The sequence below is a fragment of the Amyelois transitella genome, chromosome 13 (assembly GCF_032362555.1).
Source record: "Amyelois transitella isolate CPQ chromosome 13, ilAmyTran1.1, whole genome shotgun sequence".
NCBI lineage: Eukaryota > Metazoa > Arthropoda > Insecta > Lepidoptera > Pyralidae > Amyelois > Amyelois transitella.
This window is the reverse complement of record NC_083516.1, coordinates 4564017-4581854: the sequence shown is the minus strand read 5'-3', so window position 1 is coordinate 4581854 and position 17838 is coordinate 4564017. Positions and strand designations below refer to the sequence as shown.

Sequence of the window (17838 nt, the reverse complement as noted above, 5' to 3'; positions counted from 1 at the left end):
TTTTATTCGGGATTGCGAATGAGAGCAGCATGTAAAAAAAAACTTTACAAACAGTAAAACCAACTTTTAGTGTTCGCTATAGCTAACTCCTGCCAGTCTTGGGAGAATTAAAACCTAAAACATTTTTATCTATATGCAAGACTGAAGTATTTACTATACTACGTCAGGAAGTACAGTTTCCGACAAAAAAAAAGTGTAACTCTTAAAATAGACTAGCCGCTATGAGTAAATATGGTACAAAGTATGTCTATAATAGTTACATCAAGTTGGTTTTTCGTCAGAGTAACGATGTTACTCAATGTCTGCCAAAGTTACAGCACGCCCTTTGGCTACGTGACCGGTTTGCTAAACACGGCCGCCAGGTACTCAGGTCTTCAGAACATTATGACTATAGTTTATCAAAACGTCGTCTTACTACTTTTTGCTCATATCGTGAGCGGCACTCAACAAATTGACTAGTTTTATGAGATCGAAGGTTTTGTTACCAAGGGAATTACGAAAGAAAAAGTTGAAGACTAATGCCAACGTTTAAAAATTAGTAGCTACCTTTTAATACATTAATTTCGATGTCAGAAACCTATTAAATAAATACCTAGGCTTTGTTTTTTTTGTGGGATAGAGGAGCTTACGTAGCTATAATATTTCTAAATTTGATATCTTGCTGCTTAACGAATCTTTAGATATGCGTAACATCACTTACAATTTACAGCTTCTCTTGCCAATAGCAGCTCTTTTTCCAACAGCTGCGGGTCGAGTGGAGCCGAGTCTTGGCCATCTTCTCCTTTCGCCTTCTCAATCAACGCCGTGCCAGCCTCGCCTCGTTCTGCCGCCGCCACAAGGAGGCGACGAACTCTTGTCAGCTCCGCCTACGAATAAAATATACTGACATCATAGGTATCTTTATATTAGCTCTGCCTATTCCGGATAGAATAAAGACATGATATATCTATAAAAATCCATAACTGGTATGTAAGTAAAACACATAATATCTAAGCATTATGTGTTTTTTATCTAAATATTACACACATAGAACAAGTGTGAAAAGTCATTATTTTTCACACTTGTTATATGTTTGTTCTTATTGTATTCGAATCACACAAAATCTACTTAATCAATATTGCTTATTTCATTAAAAAACATTTTTTTGTATTGATTGTAATAGCACGCCTCTATTAAAACACATAATACGTCACCTGCAATCGTTCGTTCTCCAGACGCAGTCTCCTGGCTAGCTGTGCCGCAGTGAGCATCCCAGGAGACGCCAGGACCTCATCTTGTCGAGACCGGTCCGAACGCCCACCAGGGGACGCCGCTTCTGTTGCCAATAAATAAAAACTTAAAAAATATAATCATACTAAGAAATTAACTTTAAATTATCTATACTAATATTATAAAGCTGAAGAGTTTGTTTGTTTGTTTGTTTGTTTGTTTAAACGCGCTAATCTCAGAAACTACTGAACCGATTTGAATAATTCTTTCACTGTTAGATAGTCTATTTATCGAGGAAGGCTATAGGCTACATTATATCCCGGATTTCCTACGGGAAACGTCAACAATGCAGGTGAAAGTTGAATGAGTCGGCCATCTGCGAGCTTTCCACGCGAACGCTGCGCAAACCAACAAAGATATAGTAAAACAATGTACTAAAGATGTGAAGTACTCATTTTTTGTCACAAAAAAGTCCGCGAGAGCATATATCTATCTCTTAAGGTTTACTTACAATAACTACTTTTATGTTCATTTTTTAAGATTATTTTTTCATTATAAACATAAATTATTTTGAAACCAATTTTCTTTAATTCAGTATTAATCCTTATCCAAATAAATATGTTTATTACTTTCGGCTTTTCATGTAGACTAAAATTGCCATTTACAGTATATAAATCAGACGAATAGGTTTTGAGATATAGTCGTTATAAGCAATTTGCAGCAAAACATTTAATACAGCGAACCAGCGTTCTTTCTAATACGCGTTCTACTTATAATACTTCCTTTGTATGTTTGTCTGTTTTTACCTCTTACCTACTTTTAAACTGATTATGTCTATCTTTTAAGATTGTTGTTGATTATGAGTATTTAATTGTAAACACAACTGTCTTTGATATCACTTAATTTCAATGAACATCTTAGAAGATATTACTATTTTAAAGTAAAGTAAAGTATCAGCCTGTAAGATCCCACTACTGGGCAAAGGCCTCTCATCTCACTATACGGTCTCCGTTCCGTCGCGGGTAATGATGTGGGCCAAGTCGTCGCCAAGTCGCATAACAATTAGCAGCTATAATTGATAAAGCCGAGGAGGATGTTTGCAAAAATAAATATGATGCCCAAAATAACTATTCCACGCGGACGAAGTCGCGGGCACAGCTAGTATTATTATATAAAAGTTATCGATAATTCTATGCCTTACTTTTTATGTTCTTTTCTATAAGGATTTTGTGTTATAGTACATATCTTTTCTTTTATCATTTATTAAGCAATAGTATAACAAGCTCTCATCACATAATGTTAAAACTCAAATAAAGTGACCCGATAGTCATATAACGGCGGTTATGGGGAGGTAAACATTGTAATAAAAGCAAACTTCCTTTAGTCACGAAAGGCCGGTCCAGACAAAACGATTGAAAGTGAGTAACACGCGTTACTCAGGCACCAGGTGTCTATGACGTCTACTTTATCATAGTTTTAGTACGGAACAGTTATATCTACCAAATTCTACATTGCGACTTCCCCCTCCGACTTATTCATCACTTTATTTCCCCTTACAGTATTATTATTCTATTTTGTTACGGTATATCTGATGAGAGAACGCAACCGGGAAAAACGCCAGGAAGATCTTGATGATTCTTTTATATTATATAATACAGTGAAGTGTGCTCCCGTATTCATAAAGATATACACAAAAGGGAAAACGCGTATAAGATTGAAAAATATCGATGAATAAACATATTATTTCCTTACGATTTCTCGCCCGGGCATAGATAAATAACATACTCGTATACTAACCTAACTGGGATATTATCTGTATAGATCTAAGCGCAAACCTTGTGAACTGTGCCAATCTTCTACTGTAGAAAATCCTTTGGGAAATAAGATAGAACCTACATTACCTACATAAACGATAGTATTTTTTGTGTTTATTGACGCTACCATTCTATCCGATGATTAACAGTTCACACAACTACGAATATCGTACAAGAAATATACCTTTGCGACTAAATAAGTATAATAATTTTTCTGATTTTTGTAGTGTCAGAGGGTGCAACTGGCACGCAACGATAAAAATTTTCTAATGGAGACGACACTAGTCATTAAACGATATAATAACTTTTTCAAAAACGCAAAAATTAGTTATGCAGGAGTAAACAACGTAGTATATTAATGTACATTAAAGCAAAGTTCTACCACGAGAAAGTTAAGAAACAAATTGCCACGTGCTAATTAAAAGGTTGGGAATAATTAAATGACAAATTACAACAGCTGGCGGGAAGTTTCTTTCTTGGAAGTTGTTGGTTGTGCAGTTAGTCGGCAAATGAGCTTATTCCCCAAGGCTGGTTCTCATTAGCACGGAGATAACCCGCAAAGGGTGGTACGAACAATGTATGGATGTTCAGAAGCCATAGAGCGTGCTGGATTCTTACTGTGTATTATTTTCTCATGGCTGCTCTATTAAGCCTTCGCTTGAACAATAGCTTCAACGCATAAAACGAGAACATAGCATGTTCCACATTTTCCATTGAGTTAGCAAGTCAAATTCTGCAAAATAAGTTGTTGCCTGGCAAGAAGTAAAGTGCTGGTATAATTTCATTTGTTTCAACTTCTTTGGAGTTTTAAACTTTGTAAATATAAGAAGAACGTAATATAGTTCCGTTTTTTTTGTAGATATCGTATAATTGGCAGAAATTCTACTTGCATATTTTAATAGTACAATGTTATTTTATTTCACATGTTAAAGAAATCTCTTGAGCTACTACATTTCTTTATTATTATCTCTTAAACAGAAGATATATTTTTTTGTATCATATATGCTTATGGCGTAGCGTAATTTTAGTAGATATGAATTCTTAGCACTGACCCTCTATACCCAACCCATATATTGACTTTCCATTTTTCTTGTTGTTTCTCTTTATCTTCACTATTTAGAAAGAATGTCACACACACAATACATCATTTACTATTACACTACTTACATTGACAAAAGCTAGCTCACAAATAAAAAATCTGATAATATTTCAGTTTTTGTGAAGAGACGACGACGGTGTAAGAATTTCCAACTAAGTATGAAGTTCATCAACAAAACAAACATGGCGTCTCGACTAGTTAGGAACTATTATCTCTTGAATTACAGACTCTAAGACAAACGCCAACGCAGAGTTTACGTCATGGACTTTCAAGTTTCTTTTATTTTTTTACCTCTATATTAGTTTCGAATAAATTAAATCCACTTTAGTTTTAGATGTAAAAGACGGATTGCACAAATTATTTCTGAAATGTGCATAAGAATTATTTATTCTTAGAACATTATTTATTCTTACAAGATGTTCTAGTCTACACAAGCGTCCCTACAATAGGAGCCATTAATGATGGGAGTGAATCAATGAGTAATATGAAAACCCTTAATTGAATATAAAGCTAAAATGGAACGTGACCTTTCAGTGTTTTTAAGACTACTCTCTCTATCTTCTCGAAAAATTTTAAACACACTTAAAAGAAGAAGTTCATTCCCCTGCTTAATATCAAAGCCAAGTTGAACCTAATTTTTCTATTTTAGGTGTGTATTTATTTTGTGAAAACATATTGAATACCTTTATCATAAATAAAACTACTGCCAAATATAAAATGTAACTTATTATTGCGGGCTTCTAATATAGATCAATTTCTCACAACTTAAGGGATTGCGTGGGACATCATATTCTTGACAATATGAATATTGAATAAAAATGAACCACCCACATTTTATTACGGAATTCAGCTCTACAAAAGTAATATTATATTTGTTGGTGGTATAAGGTAAATTATAATAATTGAAGCCAATAGTTAAGAATACAACCTGAAAGATGATCTTTTTCTGATAGGCCTGGGTTTTGAATGTTCAATCAAATGTTCAAACAAATTTAGTATTTTTAAGATAGTATCTCGAAACAACTTCGAGGGTAACTTAATTTGCGTAAATTGTCCCGTATGAATTTATATTTATTTATTTATTGTCCCTCTCATTGATTGCCTTGTTTAATGTGAAGTAACTTCATTTAAATTTCATTGATTTTGTCTTGTTTAATTAGAAGTTATTGTATTTAAATTTTCCACAACCTTATACATTTTGTAAAGTACAAAAATTAAGATTTGTTTTTTCATTCTCACCTCCATCCAGTACTGCAGTAACATCTGCTCTTGGTTCAGGTCCGTCGCTACTCCGTCCCGGTGAAGTAGCATCAGGCAAAGGCACCTCTTCTTCGGAACTATCAGCAGGATCCAACACATTCCTTTCACTAGTATTGCTGTTGCCACCAGTGCCTATTTCGGCGTACGTGCCACTGTCGCTGCCGTTCTGTGTCGACCATTTCACGGGAGATTCCAGTTTTCCATTAGCTTGATTTTCTTTATTGTCATCATCTGTTGAAGTTGTTGAAATTTGTATTTAAGTGTATTGAACATATTTTTCTAATACCACAAATGACTCCGTTAAACATAATGTATAAAAGAGAGTATTTTGTGACATTTGCAAATAGAATCACGTAGGTGTTTCGCCATTTTAAATCCACGATAAAAAACCACTAACTGGCAGGATAAGATAGAAAAATGCAAAATATAATTGAATTAGGTTCCTGAATATTCTTTAAACATATCAGAAAAGCTACCTTGCATTAAACCCCAATAAGTTTATCATTTTGAATCTAAGCACATAACGCTGGGTATATAATATTATTGTTAAATATTACGTTAAAGAAATAGCTAAGGTTTTATTAGATAAAACATAAGTACGTATACCTCTTTACCTCTGCATAGTGTTAAAATACTTGCCAAGCAAAGGGAGGTGTAATGAATGTTAAACATATATTTACCCGACTCAAGACAGAATAATAACACAGAATGGCTGTTTCAGACTACGTATTCATTTAATAATAGAGCAATATGTTCGTTCAGGTATGTGCATTGCAGATATTTGAAGCAAGAGAACAAAATCCCACTCAAGAACCACAGAGTTGCATGCAGACATGCATTATAAATGTAACTTTTAGTTTGTTCCATTCGAAACCAGGCGGGACATAGTTACTATTCTCTCTAAATAAAAGTTGACCTAAAAAGTCATGGTCCTCTTAATAAAGCCCTAAACACACGACCTCTTCCTATGTTAGATATAAAATCTTGCGCGATAATTTTATATAATACGTACCTAAGAAAGGATTTTCTTTTCCATTTCTTATTGAAAGTCTGGACGTCCTATTTAATGTTGCTTCTTTATCGCCATTTAGTGAGCCGTTCCGTTTATCAAGAGTTCCTATGAGGAGCCTGCGTTCTGGAGGTATAGGCCTGGGATCCAAATCGGACCTTTCAAGAGCTGAACTGGCCGGCGTGATGAGAGGGTCGGCTGGCTCGGGTTCGTCGACCTCTACCCGAGCCCCAACCGACACTTGCTCATCAACCATTTTGCGGAGTTTCGCCTGAAAGAAAAACTAAAATTACTTTGTTTAATATTGCGTGAATAAAATACTCTTTATTGTGCAATTAACTCTACCTGGGACTCACTAATAGAAAATTATATCGCTATCTGGAACTAATTATCAGTTACATATTCCTGTTACTTATTACTGTAAAAACAGCAATGGTAATTTTATAAAACTGAAACTCAAGTGGAAATGCTGCTTCATATACGAACTCAAAATGTATCATGTACTTTTCACAAGATAAACAAACGTTGAAATAGGTACAGAAATGCTATAACTTTTAAGCATAAAATAGCTTTTAAAATCCGCAGACAGCGTAATTGCGGATATTTAAGGTTCACTAATTAAGCTAATAACTAGTTAGTGTTAGTCTAGCTAGTGACCGGCTAAGTGCTAATCCATTACCGTTTTTATTGCTAGTGGTAACTACAATATTGATCTGGGTCTAACTATGGTTTTAAAAAAGGTGTGAACCTTATTGGTATAACATTAGTTGCAGTTTACGTTGAGAAAAAAAGCTGACATTATTTGTTTTTTTTTATTACTCTACTGAAAAACTTTTCAGTACCGCTTTAAAAAGAAAAAAACAATTTTTTCTTAAAATACGACAATATCCAGTTTCCATTAAAAATTTTTCTAAAGTGTTTTTGAACTTGAATGCAATTTAAAAGCGGGACGTTAAAACTGCATAAATAATGTCAACCAATATTTACATACATACATACTGGTACATACATAAGTAAGTCCATGGATGTATAGCATACCAATAAATATCTTGAATTTTCCCGCCAAATATACCTATATTTTTTCACTGTGTTATAAATGGCCAGTCGCAAATTTTTTTAGTACTACAGAGCCCGGTGTATTCTTATTCGTAACGTTAAAAGCATTATCCAATTTTTTTTAAATCCTAAAAAAGTCTAATTAGCCCATTATTTATGTTTAATTTACCTAGAAGTATTCAGTTAAGTATTAAGTATCATGTAGCACGTTTGTGTAATCATAAATAATACTTATTTCGGGTGGCTCTAACCACCAACAGTGTCTTATCTAATCCCATTAATCTAACCTTCTCTATTTTCTAAATTCACTACAGTTTGACGTAATAGCCACTTTAATCGTAGCGTTTTATGCCAATTCCCAACTTTGTAATTAATGGTAGATATCGGTAGATTCAGGTGACTATCGAGGTTATAGGATTAATCGGTAGGATGGCTCGCCGCCGAGTCGAGTGCGTCCATTTTACATATTACGTCAGGTTCCCTGAGTACGTCCCTTTTACATGTCATGTTGAATGAAACGTGCGTGCGTGGCACAGAGCATTGAAGCCTGCTTCCGAATGCCGGCGCCGGTGCGCCGCTTCGTGTTCTGTGGTGTGTGGGTTTGCTAATCATGCGAGAATAGGCGTGCCTTGATGTTTTCGACGTTTTTTAATTGATTGCCAGCGATGAGACTGGCAAAGGGATCTATACGTTATCATATGTTAATATCGCTCCGTGTTAATATTGTAACATATTTATACTATGTACATATGATATGCACTTAATATATATACTCATACATTGCTTATTCTGGTATCTTAACGTGTATGGCGTCACAATACAAAATTATGAAAAGCCTGAGTAGTGTATTTATTTTATTTTCCTGAATATGTACCTGGGCGTCGCCTAATATCCGGCGCACTAGCGCCATCAGGCCGCCGTGGCAGGCTCTGTCATGCTATCCCCCGCCCCCCCTCATGGTCGCCGAGTGACGCCGACTTACTGTTCCCGAAACCACCTATCTTATGGACCAGGTGAAATTATTCCACGTAATGCTCGCTTTACTGTAGACGGTCGACGTTGAACGAAGGTTGATCTGTAACAAAAGATACATGTTATTACATACTATTCAATTATTTTATTTCAGTATAATAATTAAATTTCCAGGTAATAATGATAACATTCTCAGTTGTGTACAACAATTTTTAGGTACCTTACAGCAGTAATATTGGCAGTCCTTTACGGCTATTTGGTTATTTCATCATCAATGGTAAAATGCATGGAAATATTTATTAAATTCTCTACCAAAACAGATGATTTTTTACCATAATTCAATTCACCGGATTGGGTTCCTTGACATCAACCTCTCTCAGACCTCACATACACAACGAAGTGTTAACGAAGGAAGAGACTTTATGAAAATACTGTTTTTCCCGCATAAAGTGAAGAGAAGTTTTCAAGGATAAAGAGTATTATTCATAACAAAGGCAACGTCACGTAATCTAATACGCTATCACAGCTCAGCAAAGTATGCTGACACTTTTAATTAATACAAAGGGACGACTCGGGGAAACTCTTTTGAGATATCACAGAACTAATTACCACGTCTGCGAAGAAAAATACTAGAGGCCCCTTAATTGCCTGTTAAGTACTAACCGTAATAAAGTTCGTCAAAATACTTGGAGAACTCATTATTCAGGTAGCCTCGGGCGGTTCTCCCAGACAGCTTCTTTGTACTTTTCCTACGTTTGCCAATATTTTAAAGAAGATTTTCTGTATACAAAATGCTCTTTCCAGCTGGAAAAGCCACTAAGAAAATCTTTACCAGTAGCCAGTTGTTATTGAAATTCCGCCCTCAAACATCTGTTCGGTATCAATGTTTTAAAACGCTCGGCCGTCTCTCCAAATACAATTATAGAGTATAAAACATTCGGGCAAAGTGAGTGTTCTGTAATCGTATCTGTTATGCAAATTCCCAAAACGAACTCCGCTTTTTTATATTTAAGAGCGTTACTCTGACGAATATAGTCCAGAGTTTTAAAGGCGGTAATTTGCGAGAAGCGCCCGTTTAGCCTCCACTCCAGTTATTGGCCGCAAAATTGATTAAAATTCCGCCTGTGTAAGGGAGGCGCATTTACTTTTTTAAATCAATGAGATAAGGTTGTCTCTGCAAATTTCCTTGCGTAAGTGCTGAGCTATATGTTTTGTTTTTTATGTGTTAATTACATTGTTAATCATATGAAAAATGTATATGTTCGCACAAAAAGTCATACATGAATTATATATTTTTTGCTTGCTCACATAGATTTAGATATATCTCGAAATGTTTCGTAGGTATCACTTTTACATACAATCCATCTCATTATAAATAGCCATCTCATAATTAGCTACAAACGACCGCAACACCAAGGATTACGCTCTTTTGGCATCCAAATCGCCCGAATAAGCGTTTTAGTTCTTTTGAAAAACTTTGACTACAATAGATGCAAAAAAATAATTTCAAAAGAGCATGACTTCGCCCTAACACTGCATCTTTCTCTTGCTTCTCTTCATCTACCATGTGTAAATTATAACCGATAATGTTACAGTTTAAATCAATAGTTACTGCAAGAGGGTCGTCCGTCACGAATGCAGTATCCATCAAAGTAATTGCCCAGTTTCATTAAAAACCCTGGCACATCCTTCAGGATTTACATAAAAAGGTCGTGGGGAAGGCCTCCGTCCTGGCAACATTAACCGATTTTTAAGTCTTTGACTTCTTAAATTGGGGCTCCGAAGAGTTGTTTTATGAACGTCGCTTTTAATATGAAAGTTGGTAGCACTCTCGGCACATTACAAACTTTTAGATTAGAATAATATATTTAAACCCTCTTTCAAGTTAGTAGTAGAAGGGGTTTCATTCCACTTTTTTTGTCGTTGCCTTTTTGCCATAATTTGAATTAAGTACACATGTTAAGTGATTATCATGAAGTTCATATTATTTTCCTAGATATTTCTCACTTAGTATATAGTAAGTAGCATATAGTACACACTTAAGGAAAAGCCAATTAAAGCCGTCATGAATTCGGACGTTAAGCAGAGCCAATAACTATGTGATTAATGGATGCAGTCATAAATCGATGTCTAGATTTATAGTCATTATTAATGGACTACTTTGACTAATGTACGTGTTAACAACATGCTACACTTTTAAAAAAGGGAATGAAATGTCAGTCTTCAAGGACTCCATTATTTTCAAATATTATTAAAATTAACGACATCTAAACATATTCGAAAATTAGAAATTATTTAGTATAGTCAGTATCTGGCCATCGATTTTGTTAATTTTAAAAAGTTAAACTGATTAGCTTCTTAAAATGAACAAAATCGAAACTAAACTGATTAGCGTTGAACAACACACAACATGCCATACCAAAAGTTATTTCAATCTGAATTTGCTGTATAAACCTCTCCTTCTATTCCAGTACACTTTTAATAGCTCTAAGACGTGGGAGTGCCGATACGAGAAACTTCCACACAAGGTAAAGTTATGCAGTCTCGTTATTACGGCCTTTGAATAGTTCACGCCTTAATTAAAACGTCATGCCATTTTATGCGACGAGCAGAAGCAGCACCGACCAGAAAATTTAGATTAAAGAGCCTTTCATACATCCCTTTTATGGTCAAAGGATAGGAAAGATATGAGTTACCGTTTGGCTTTCACAGCGAATTACGTAATGTTGTTGCAAACAGGCTGCGATAATGGGCGTCTGAAAGTAGGTTAATTTCAGTTACCGAGTCTAAAACGCACGCCTTCCGAATGTTAGTACAATTCCGTTTGGAGTTTTCAGATGTGGGATCTAAAAGTTAATTAATGTATCATGTAAAGATAATTCATTGCGAATATTTTTAGTGTGGCGTAACTAAAAGAAGATTAGGGATAATAAGTAAAAGATTGCGATTACATACTGCAAGTACTTTAATGTGGCAAAAGTGAAAGGAGAGTAAGGGTATCTATATCTAACCCTTGGTAACTGCAAAATATCGTTACCTACATATAAATGGTGAATGGCACTATAGCGCAAGCGATGATTTCGCTCGACCACCACAATAGGAAAGATCTTCCGCTAGAAGGAAGGAAGGAAGGAAGGCTAGGTGTAATGCCTGGAGAACTGCGGCTCCGACGATTTTGAGTCAGAGAGTGTATTTATGCTCCAATTAGTGAAATCTTTGTTATCTTAATTAAGACTTTCCCCTGCTATTTCTTCGCTATGTTTGACAGTTGGTGTGTGATTACTACTGCCTTTAAAAAACTAATTACATAGATTCATATAATCCTCTCTTCTAGAGGAGATTACGTCTTCAGCTCTCCAAATTCTTCAATCTTTTCGTACAAGTTCATTGATTTATTCCCTCTCGTTGTGACCTTTCACCAAAACGAAGTATCTATATTCGGTTTTACTCTAGTCCTCCTCTTTTTTATTGTTGTAAGTATAATTATTCAGTTTAATTGTTTGCAAATTCCCTGAAGTAGCCAATGAAACTTCAATGCAGTTCTAGTCAAGTTGGCAGATTTAAACTTGCTATTTATGAGGTCGTTATAACAGCACTTCCAGTTTGCCGGAATTGTGCTCGTAAATACAGCGCCGTCTCGTCCTAGTAATCTACATCACCTGCGCCAAATCATCTGAATCTTAAAGTTAATTAAGTATCTCGTGTCTTAACTAGGCTTGTTTTACACACGTGTAAATTGTAGCCTAGCAAAATAACGCAGATTTTTATTATTTGTAACTGTAAAATCTGATGCTAATGAAATAGTTAAACTATAATCACGTTTTTATTACGGGGTTACAGAGCCAAAGATTCTTTAAAAAAGGCTACGTATAGATATATGACTACTGATGGATTGAAATGAATGACAGGATAGTCCTTCACCTAAAATAATAACCCAAGTTATTAGCGTTTCCTTTCATTGACTTTAACAATCTGCACAGGAAGAGACCTACCAGAGAGAGCTACCAGACCAGCATGGAATTTGGTATATACCGAGTCGCTCTGTATATTGACTTGCCCACTACAAAAATAAGGAAATAAGGTCAAATTATGATTAGCTCAAGTCTCATTAACAACTAATACAGTCACGTCCGTACGCAAATGAAATTTTCTCCAACTGTTGGCGACCGCAGTCATTGGACTTTTGTTTGCTTGCTAAGTTATTAGTATTCTGCCGTCGAGCACAATACCTACATATATCTACTTCGAGAAACAATGGTAAGGGGTTGGGACATAATTCCGGGACATAATACCGAGAAAATGGAAATAGCCCACATATTCGTGCTGAATGTATAAAATAACAAGATCGCAGATGGATAATTTATGTGCGTGATGTGGTTACATTTTAAATTGACCATGCTCACTAAAGAGATGTTTTGTGAGAGTCGAGTTTAGATTTCAAGTTATACGTTTTTAATAAGTACCAAATTTTGAAGGTAGAAGGTAGAGAAGGTATTGTAAGAAGTGACTTTTAATACTAACCTCTTGCAGCGACCGAAAACATCATGAGGAAAATCTGCACATTGAAACAACTGGATGTGTAACTTGTTCTCCGGCACAGTCAGACAAGAAATGTCGCTTTGTGTACAAACCCAATCCAGGATGATGATTCAGGTTTACCTCAAGCTTATCTCCAGAGAAGTGTAAATGCGACCAGGATTAATACCAGAAGGAGAAAGAATATTGATATTTTTTATAACTTGTGTCGTATCTGTGATGATTCTAATTTAACGCAAATAGACGTGTGTTATATTAATGGCTTGTTTTCATGTTGTTTGCGTTTCAATGAGAGGTCCCGTAATTTGACTAGCTCTATGTAATTTGAAGACAAAATGACCATAATTATTTGATATTCATATTCTGTTTGCAACGCTTGCAACCCTTTATATCAATTCAGTTTATATCCGAGAATGTTAATTTTATTCGTCACATATTTTTATACTTAATATTTAAATAGGTACACGAGCCTTTTTTTAAAGTATTGTCTTATGACTGTTTACCCTATATATTTATCGGGCGACATTTTTTGAAATTAACGGTAGATATCGTTAGTCTAATCGGTAAAAATAAGTCTATATGTCATACTCACTCCAAACTCATAGAAAGTTACCGTAAATAAAATAAATATTCATGTTTCTGACAAATTAACGTAGGACTCAAGGAAAGTTTTGCAAGTACCATTAGTGAGAGCAGTACTAAAGTTCTATTCCTAAAGAGGGTTCACTCACATCTAAAATTAAGCAACTTTACTTAAGCTCTGTCTACCCCGCAAGGGATATAGACGTGATGGTATGTAATTATGTTCGTTTCTTGTGCTATGAAAGTCTTGTCATCTGAATATGTTATTCAGATTTCATGACTAAGCATGTAGGTGAAAAGATATTTCCCAATATTTACCTACCAAGTTTTCCAAACTATGGAAGCTTCGATACATATTGTCGTTTAAGAACACAATGTTAGACCGGTGAAATTATTAAAACTATCACTAGGATCAACTCCCATTTATGAAGAGATACGGTACGCAAGTACAAGACAATTGGCTGAACGGGAAATATTTGCACATAGTACATATTTACACCCACACACACATAACACGGAGTTACGTCAACATCCCCTACGTGAATACAGCCAACAATCACAAGACTCGGCGGTTAAGGTTTAGATGGCTTAATGATGGAAATGAGATTCTATATATTATATTCTACATCAATTAAGTACTAAGTTCAACCCTCATCAACTTAGTTAAACGATGCTATAGTAATAGTACCGGTAAGGAGACTATTGGTTAGAGGGGAGATGTTAATTTCCAATGTAAACGTGTCGGGAGAGCACGGCAGGTGTTCCACGAAGATATTGCTCTGCGCTAGGTAATATTTGTAGCCACATACATTTTCTTTAAGTTTTCAAAATAAATTTTTATAAGACAAAATGTTGAGAAAGTGAATATTACTTATCTAGACTTGCTTGTTGAAAACCTGTTCGTAAAATCTTACGAATCACAACCAATAGAAAATTTACCATCAACTCCATAAAAGGGTATATAATAAACAGTGTGACTGCGATAATTTTTGTAATTTTGTCAGAAAAACGTGGCTGCTCTAGTAAAATTATCAAAAGTTAACAAATTACTTGTCAAGTATCAAGTAGCACTTGAAAGTATATTAAAATTTGACTCATGAAATAAACGTAATGCAATATGATGATTACCTAAAAATAATATGCTCAATCACTTTCGTTAACACCTTAACAAGAACGCCATATACTAAAATACTAAAATAATTACCAAATCTATTTTTCTTTACAAAAATACTTTTAGTAAATAGATATAGTATGTGTATGTAAAGAAAAAGAGAATATAATGTAAAGACTATACATTTCATTATAAATGTTAGCACATTGAATAAATTGCTAGCTAGATCCCCCCTCTAACGTGAAGTTAATGAAACTGCAAACCTTTCGAGTTTAATTAATTATGAAACGTGGAATATGAATGTAAATGTTTTAATGTTATGAAGTGGTTCAAGGATCTCTATTTTAAAGTGGCGGAGCGCCTCAGTCTCAGCAATCGAGTCAAGAGTCTTTAAAAAGTTAAAACACAATTTGATCAAATAATTGAAACAGGTTTTATTAAAAAAAATTCAAAATTTTTATTCATTATTATATGATACTTCATATCGCTTAATAATTGTCAAAACGTATGGTTTAACAACACTGGTTGACGTTAAATTAATTACTTAAAACTAAGTTAACTGCCGCTTCCAAGGCGTCAGTGCAGAAGAAGCGGTAACAAACTGCACTGCAGCATTTTCTTCAACAACGTCAACTTCACAATATCAAATGAACTTAAAATGTTGACGAGAGAATACATTTATTATAATGGTTACCTAATTTTTACTCCTGGCGTAAATCTCAGTTACATCCTCACCTTTTCGGAGAAAAGCCCAATGTTTGCCTTTTGACCATGATCCTGGATTGGGCAATTTAGAAAAGTCATAAACAATATTAATATATACATACATACATATCATATAATTACGTATATGCCACTTTTGGGGTAGACAGAGCTAACAATCATGAAAAGACTGATTGGCTTGGTGATGGAATTGAGATTCAAATAGTAACAGGTTGCTAGCCCGTAGCCTTCAAGATGATTCCCAAGTTTATAAGCCTATCCCTTAGTCACCTTATATGTTATCCCTGAAAAAGGGATGGAGCGGTCCTATTCTAAAACGCCGTGAATCACATGAACTAAGTGCCGGTAACCACACGACACATTGAAATATATACATTGAAATCTTCATACTATTAGGGTCTTCTGCCGCGGCGTCTCTCCTTCCACAATAAAACTTACGTAAGATTTTTTGTAGTAAAAGCGGAAGGTGGAACAGTATTTCAATTAGTCTAGTCCTTAAAAACTAATGTTACTATTAGTCAATGAAACAACTGCTAACGAGAAAGATTGGAAGCTGCGCGAACACTTCAGAACTTTTTGAAAGAGATGCAAGCTCTCTACAACTTTTATGTTTGAGTCTACAAGAAAAGTTTTATACTTACCCAGCCGGTCTTCCCCGATCTTCGGGAGGTAATTAGGTAAAATAAATGTTATATTTCCCAGACTTCAATCTTTTTGATTAACATTAACTTAATGAAGTACAAAACTAGGCAGGAATATAAAAATATCATTCTTGAAATAACTTTCCTTAATTACAAAACTGGGTAAGAATTAAAATAAGAATGGCTATAAATAGATGAGTGGGTTACTACAAAACTCTTTATTATGCATATTTAAATAACCTGAGTTAAAGTACATATACCTAATGTTCCTTAATCATTAAGGACTAATTTGACTGAAAAGATTTATAAAGGTATTTTAAAGCAACTACATACACACACATATAATCACTTCTATATCCCTTGCGGGGTAGAAAACAGTCTCGAAAAGACCAATAGGCCACGTTCGGCTGTTAGGCTTATTGGTAGATTGAGATTCCAATAGTGGCAGGTTGCAACCCTGAAAAAAGAATTCCAAGTTTATAAGCCTATCCCTTGCATCTGGGAACAAAATCATAATATCCGAACCTTTCTTTCCGCAGAAAAAAGAATTGAATTTACGCGAGAAATGCAGCATGCGCAGTATGTTTTTATTTATATAAAAACCATATTATTACTACCTACTGCGAACCAGGCAAGTACTTAGGTCTAGCAGTCCTGCAATGACCTCCTTAACTTCCTATGGAAGTTTAATCACCTAACATTTCGATCGAAAATCCCAAGTTGCGTTGTGTAATACCCTGATAAATTTGTTCACATTATAATATACAGTGCTCAACAGTTCAACATACATACATATGGTCACGTCTATATTCCTAGCGGGGTAGACAGAGCCAACAGTCTTGAAAAGACTGAATGGCCACGTTCAGCTATTTGGCTTAAAGATAGGAATTGAGATTCAAATAGTGACAGGTTGCTAGCCCATCGCCTAAAAAAGAGTCCCAAGTTTGTAAGCCTATCCCTTAGTCGCCTTTTACGACATCCATGGGAAAGAGATGGAGTGGTCCTATTCTTTTATGTATTAGTGCCGAGAACCGCACGATTAAACAGTTCAACAATTGAGAATATGCTTTGATGAGAAAGAGATATAAAACTTGTAGTAAAATTATGTTTCATATTCCAGCCCCTATTTACCCTGGCCGTTTGAGTAAATTGTATAAAAATGTAAAGGTAAGACTCCATCCAATTTAAAAACTTAATTGTGTATGTAAATATACCCGAGTCCGGGCAGCAGAGTGCACGACCTCGGGTCACGACCTTGGGAACGAAAATAGTAAATGTTCACAAACTCAAATGTTCATTAAATATTCATTAGTTACAAATTAAGTTACGATCACGAACACTTCCAAAATATTGTTATTTTGCGACAATCTATTATTGAATAGTTACAAAGTACCTACGGATTGTTTAGAATATATTTTATTTGACTTAAATACCAACTTAGTTAAATAAATACTTTAACGTTCATGTATTTTTATAAACATATTTATTTAACAGTCTGTTATATTATAAACGACTACATTAACTATATTATGTACCAAGATTTTTGGTGTTTGTCATTTCTTTGTGTTGTCATTTATATACGTAGGTACATGAATAGTCCGGGGAAGAATAAAGTTAAAGTATTTTTTTAATTTGGCATAAAATGACTGTTACATGAGTCAATTCTAATTTAAAAGTATTTGAGTATCTACTTCGAAAGATATATCAATACTAAATTGTTTTTCGCTAAAATTTTAAGTTAACCTCGTTGAATGTTTTGTATTTCAATCGCGTGACCAAAATGCATGTTAAAAAAATAATAATCATACCAAATGATAATCATCAAA

At 34.7% G+C, this 17838-nt stretch overlaps 1 protein-coding gene across 1 annotated transcript in view; it reads right to left on the bottom strand.

The window, feature by feature from the left end:
* Positions 1 to 17838, bottom strand: part of LOC106141221 (kazrin) — an 89913-nt gene that overhangs the window by 18143 nt on the left and 53932 nt on the right. The window contains exons 3-7 of the mRNA XM_060947457.1: positions 8322 to 8522; positions 6395 to 6662; positions 5362 to 5613; positions 1194 to 1315; positions 701 to 866 (exon numbers count right to left, since the gene is read on the bottom strand). Coding sequence (XP_060803440.1) covers positions 701 to 866; positions 1194 to 1315; positions 5362 to 5613; positions 6395 to 6662; positions 8322 to 8357 — 844 coding nt within the window. The 5' untranslated portion in view covers positions 8358 to 8522. The remainder of the gene's footprint in view (positions 1 to 700; positions 867 to 1193; positions 1316 to 5361; positions 5614 to 6394; positions 6663 to 8321; positions 8523 to 17838) is intronic.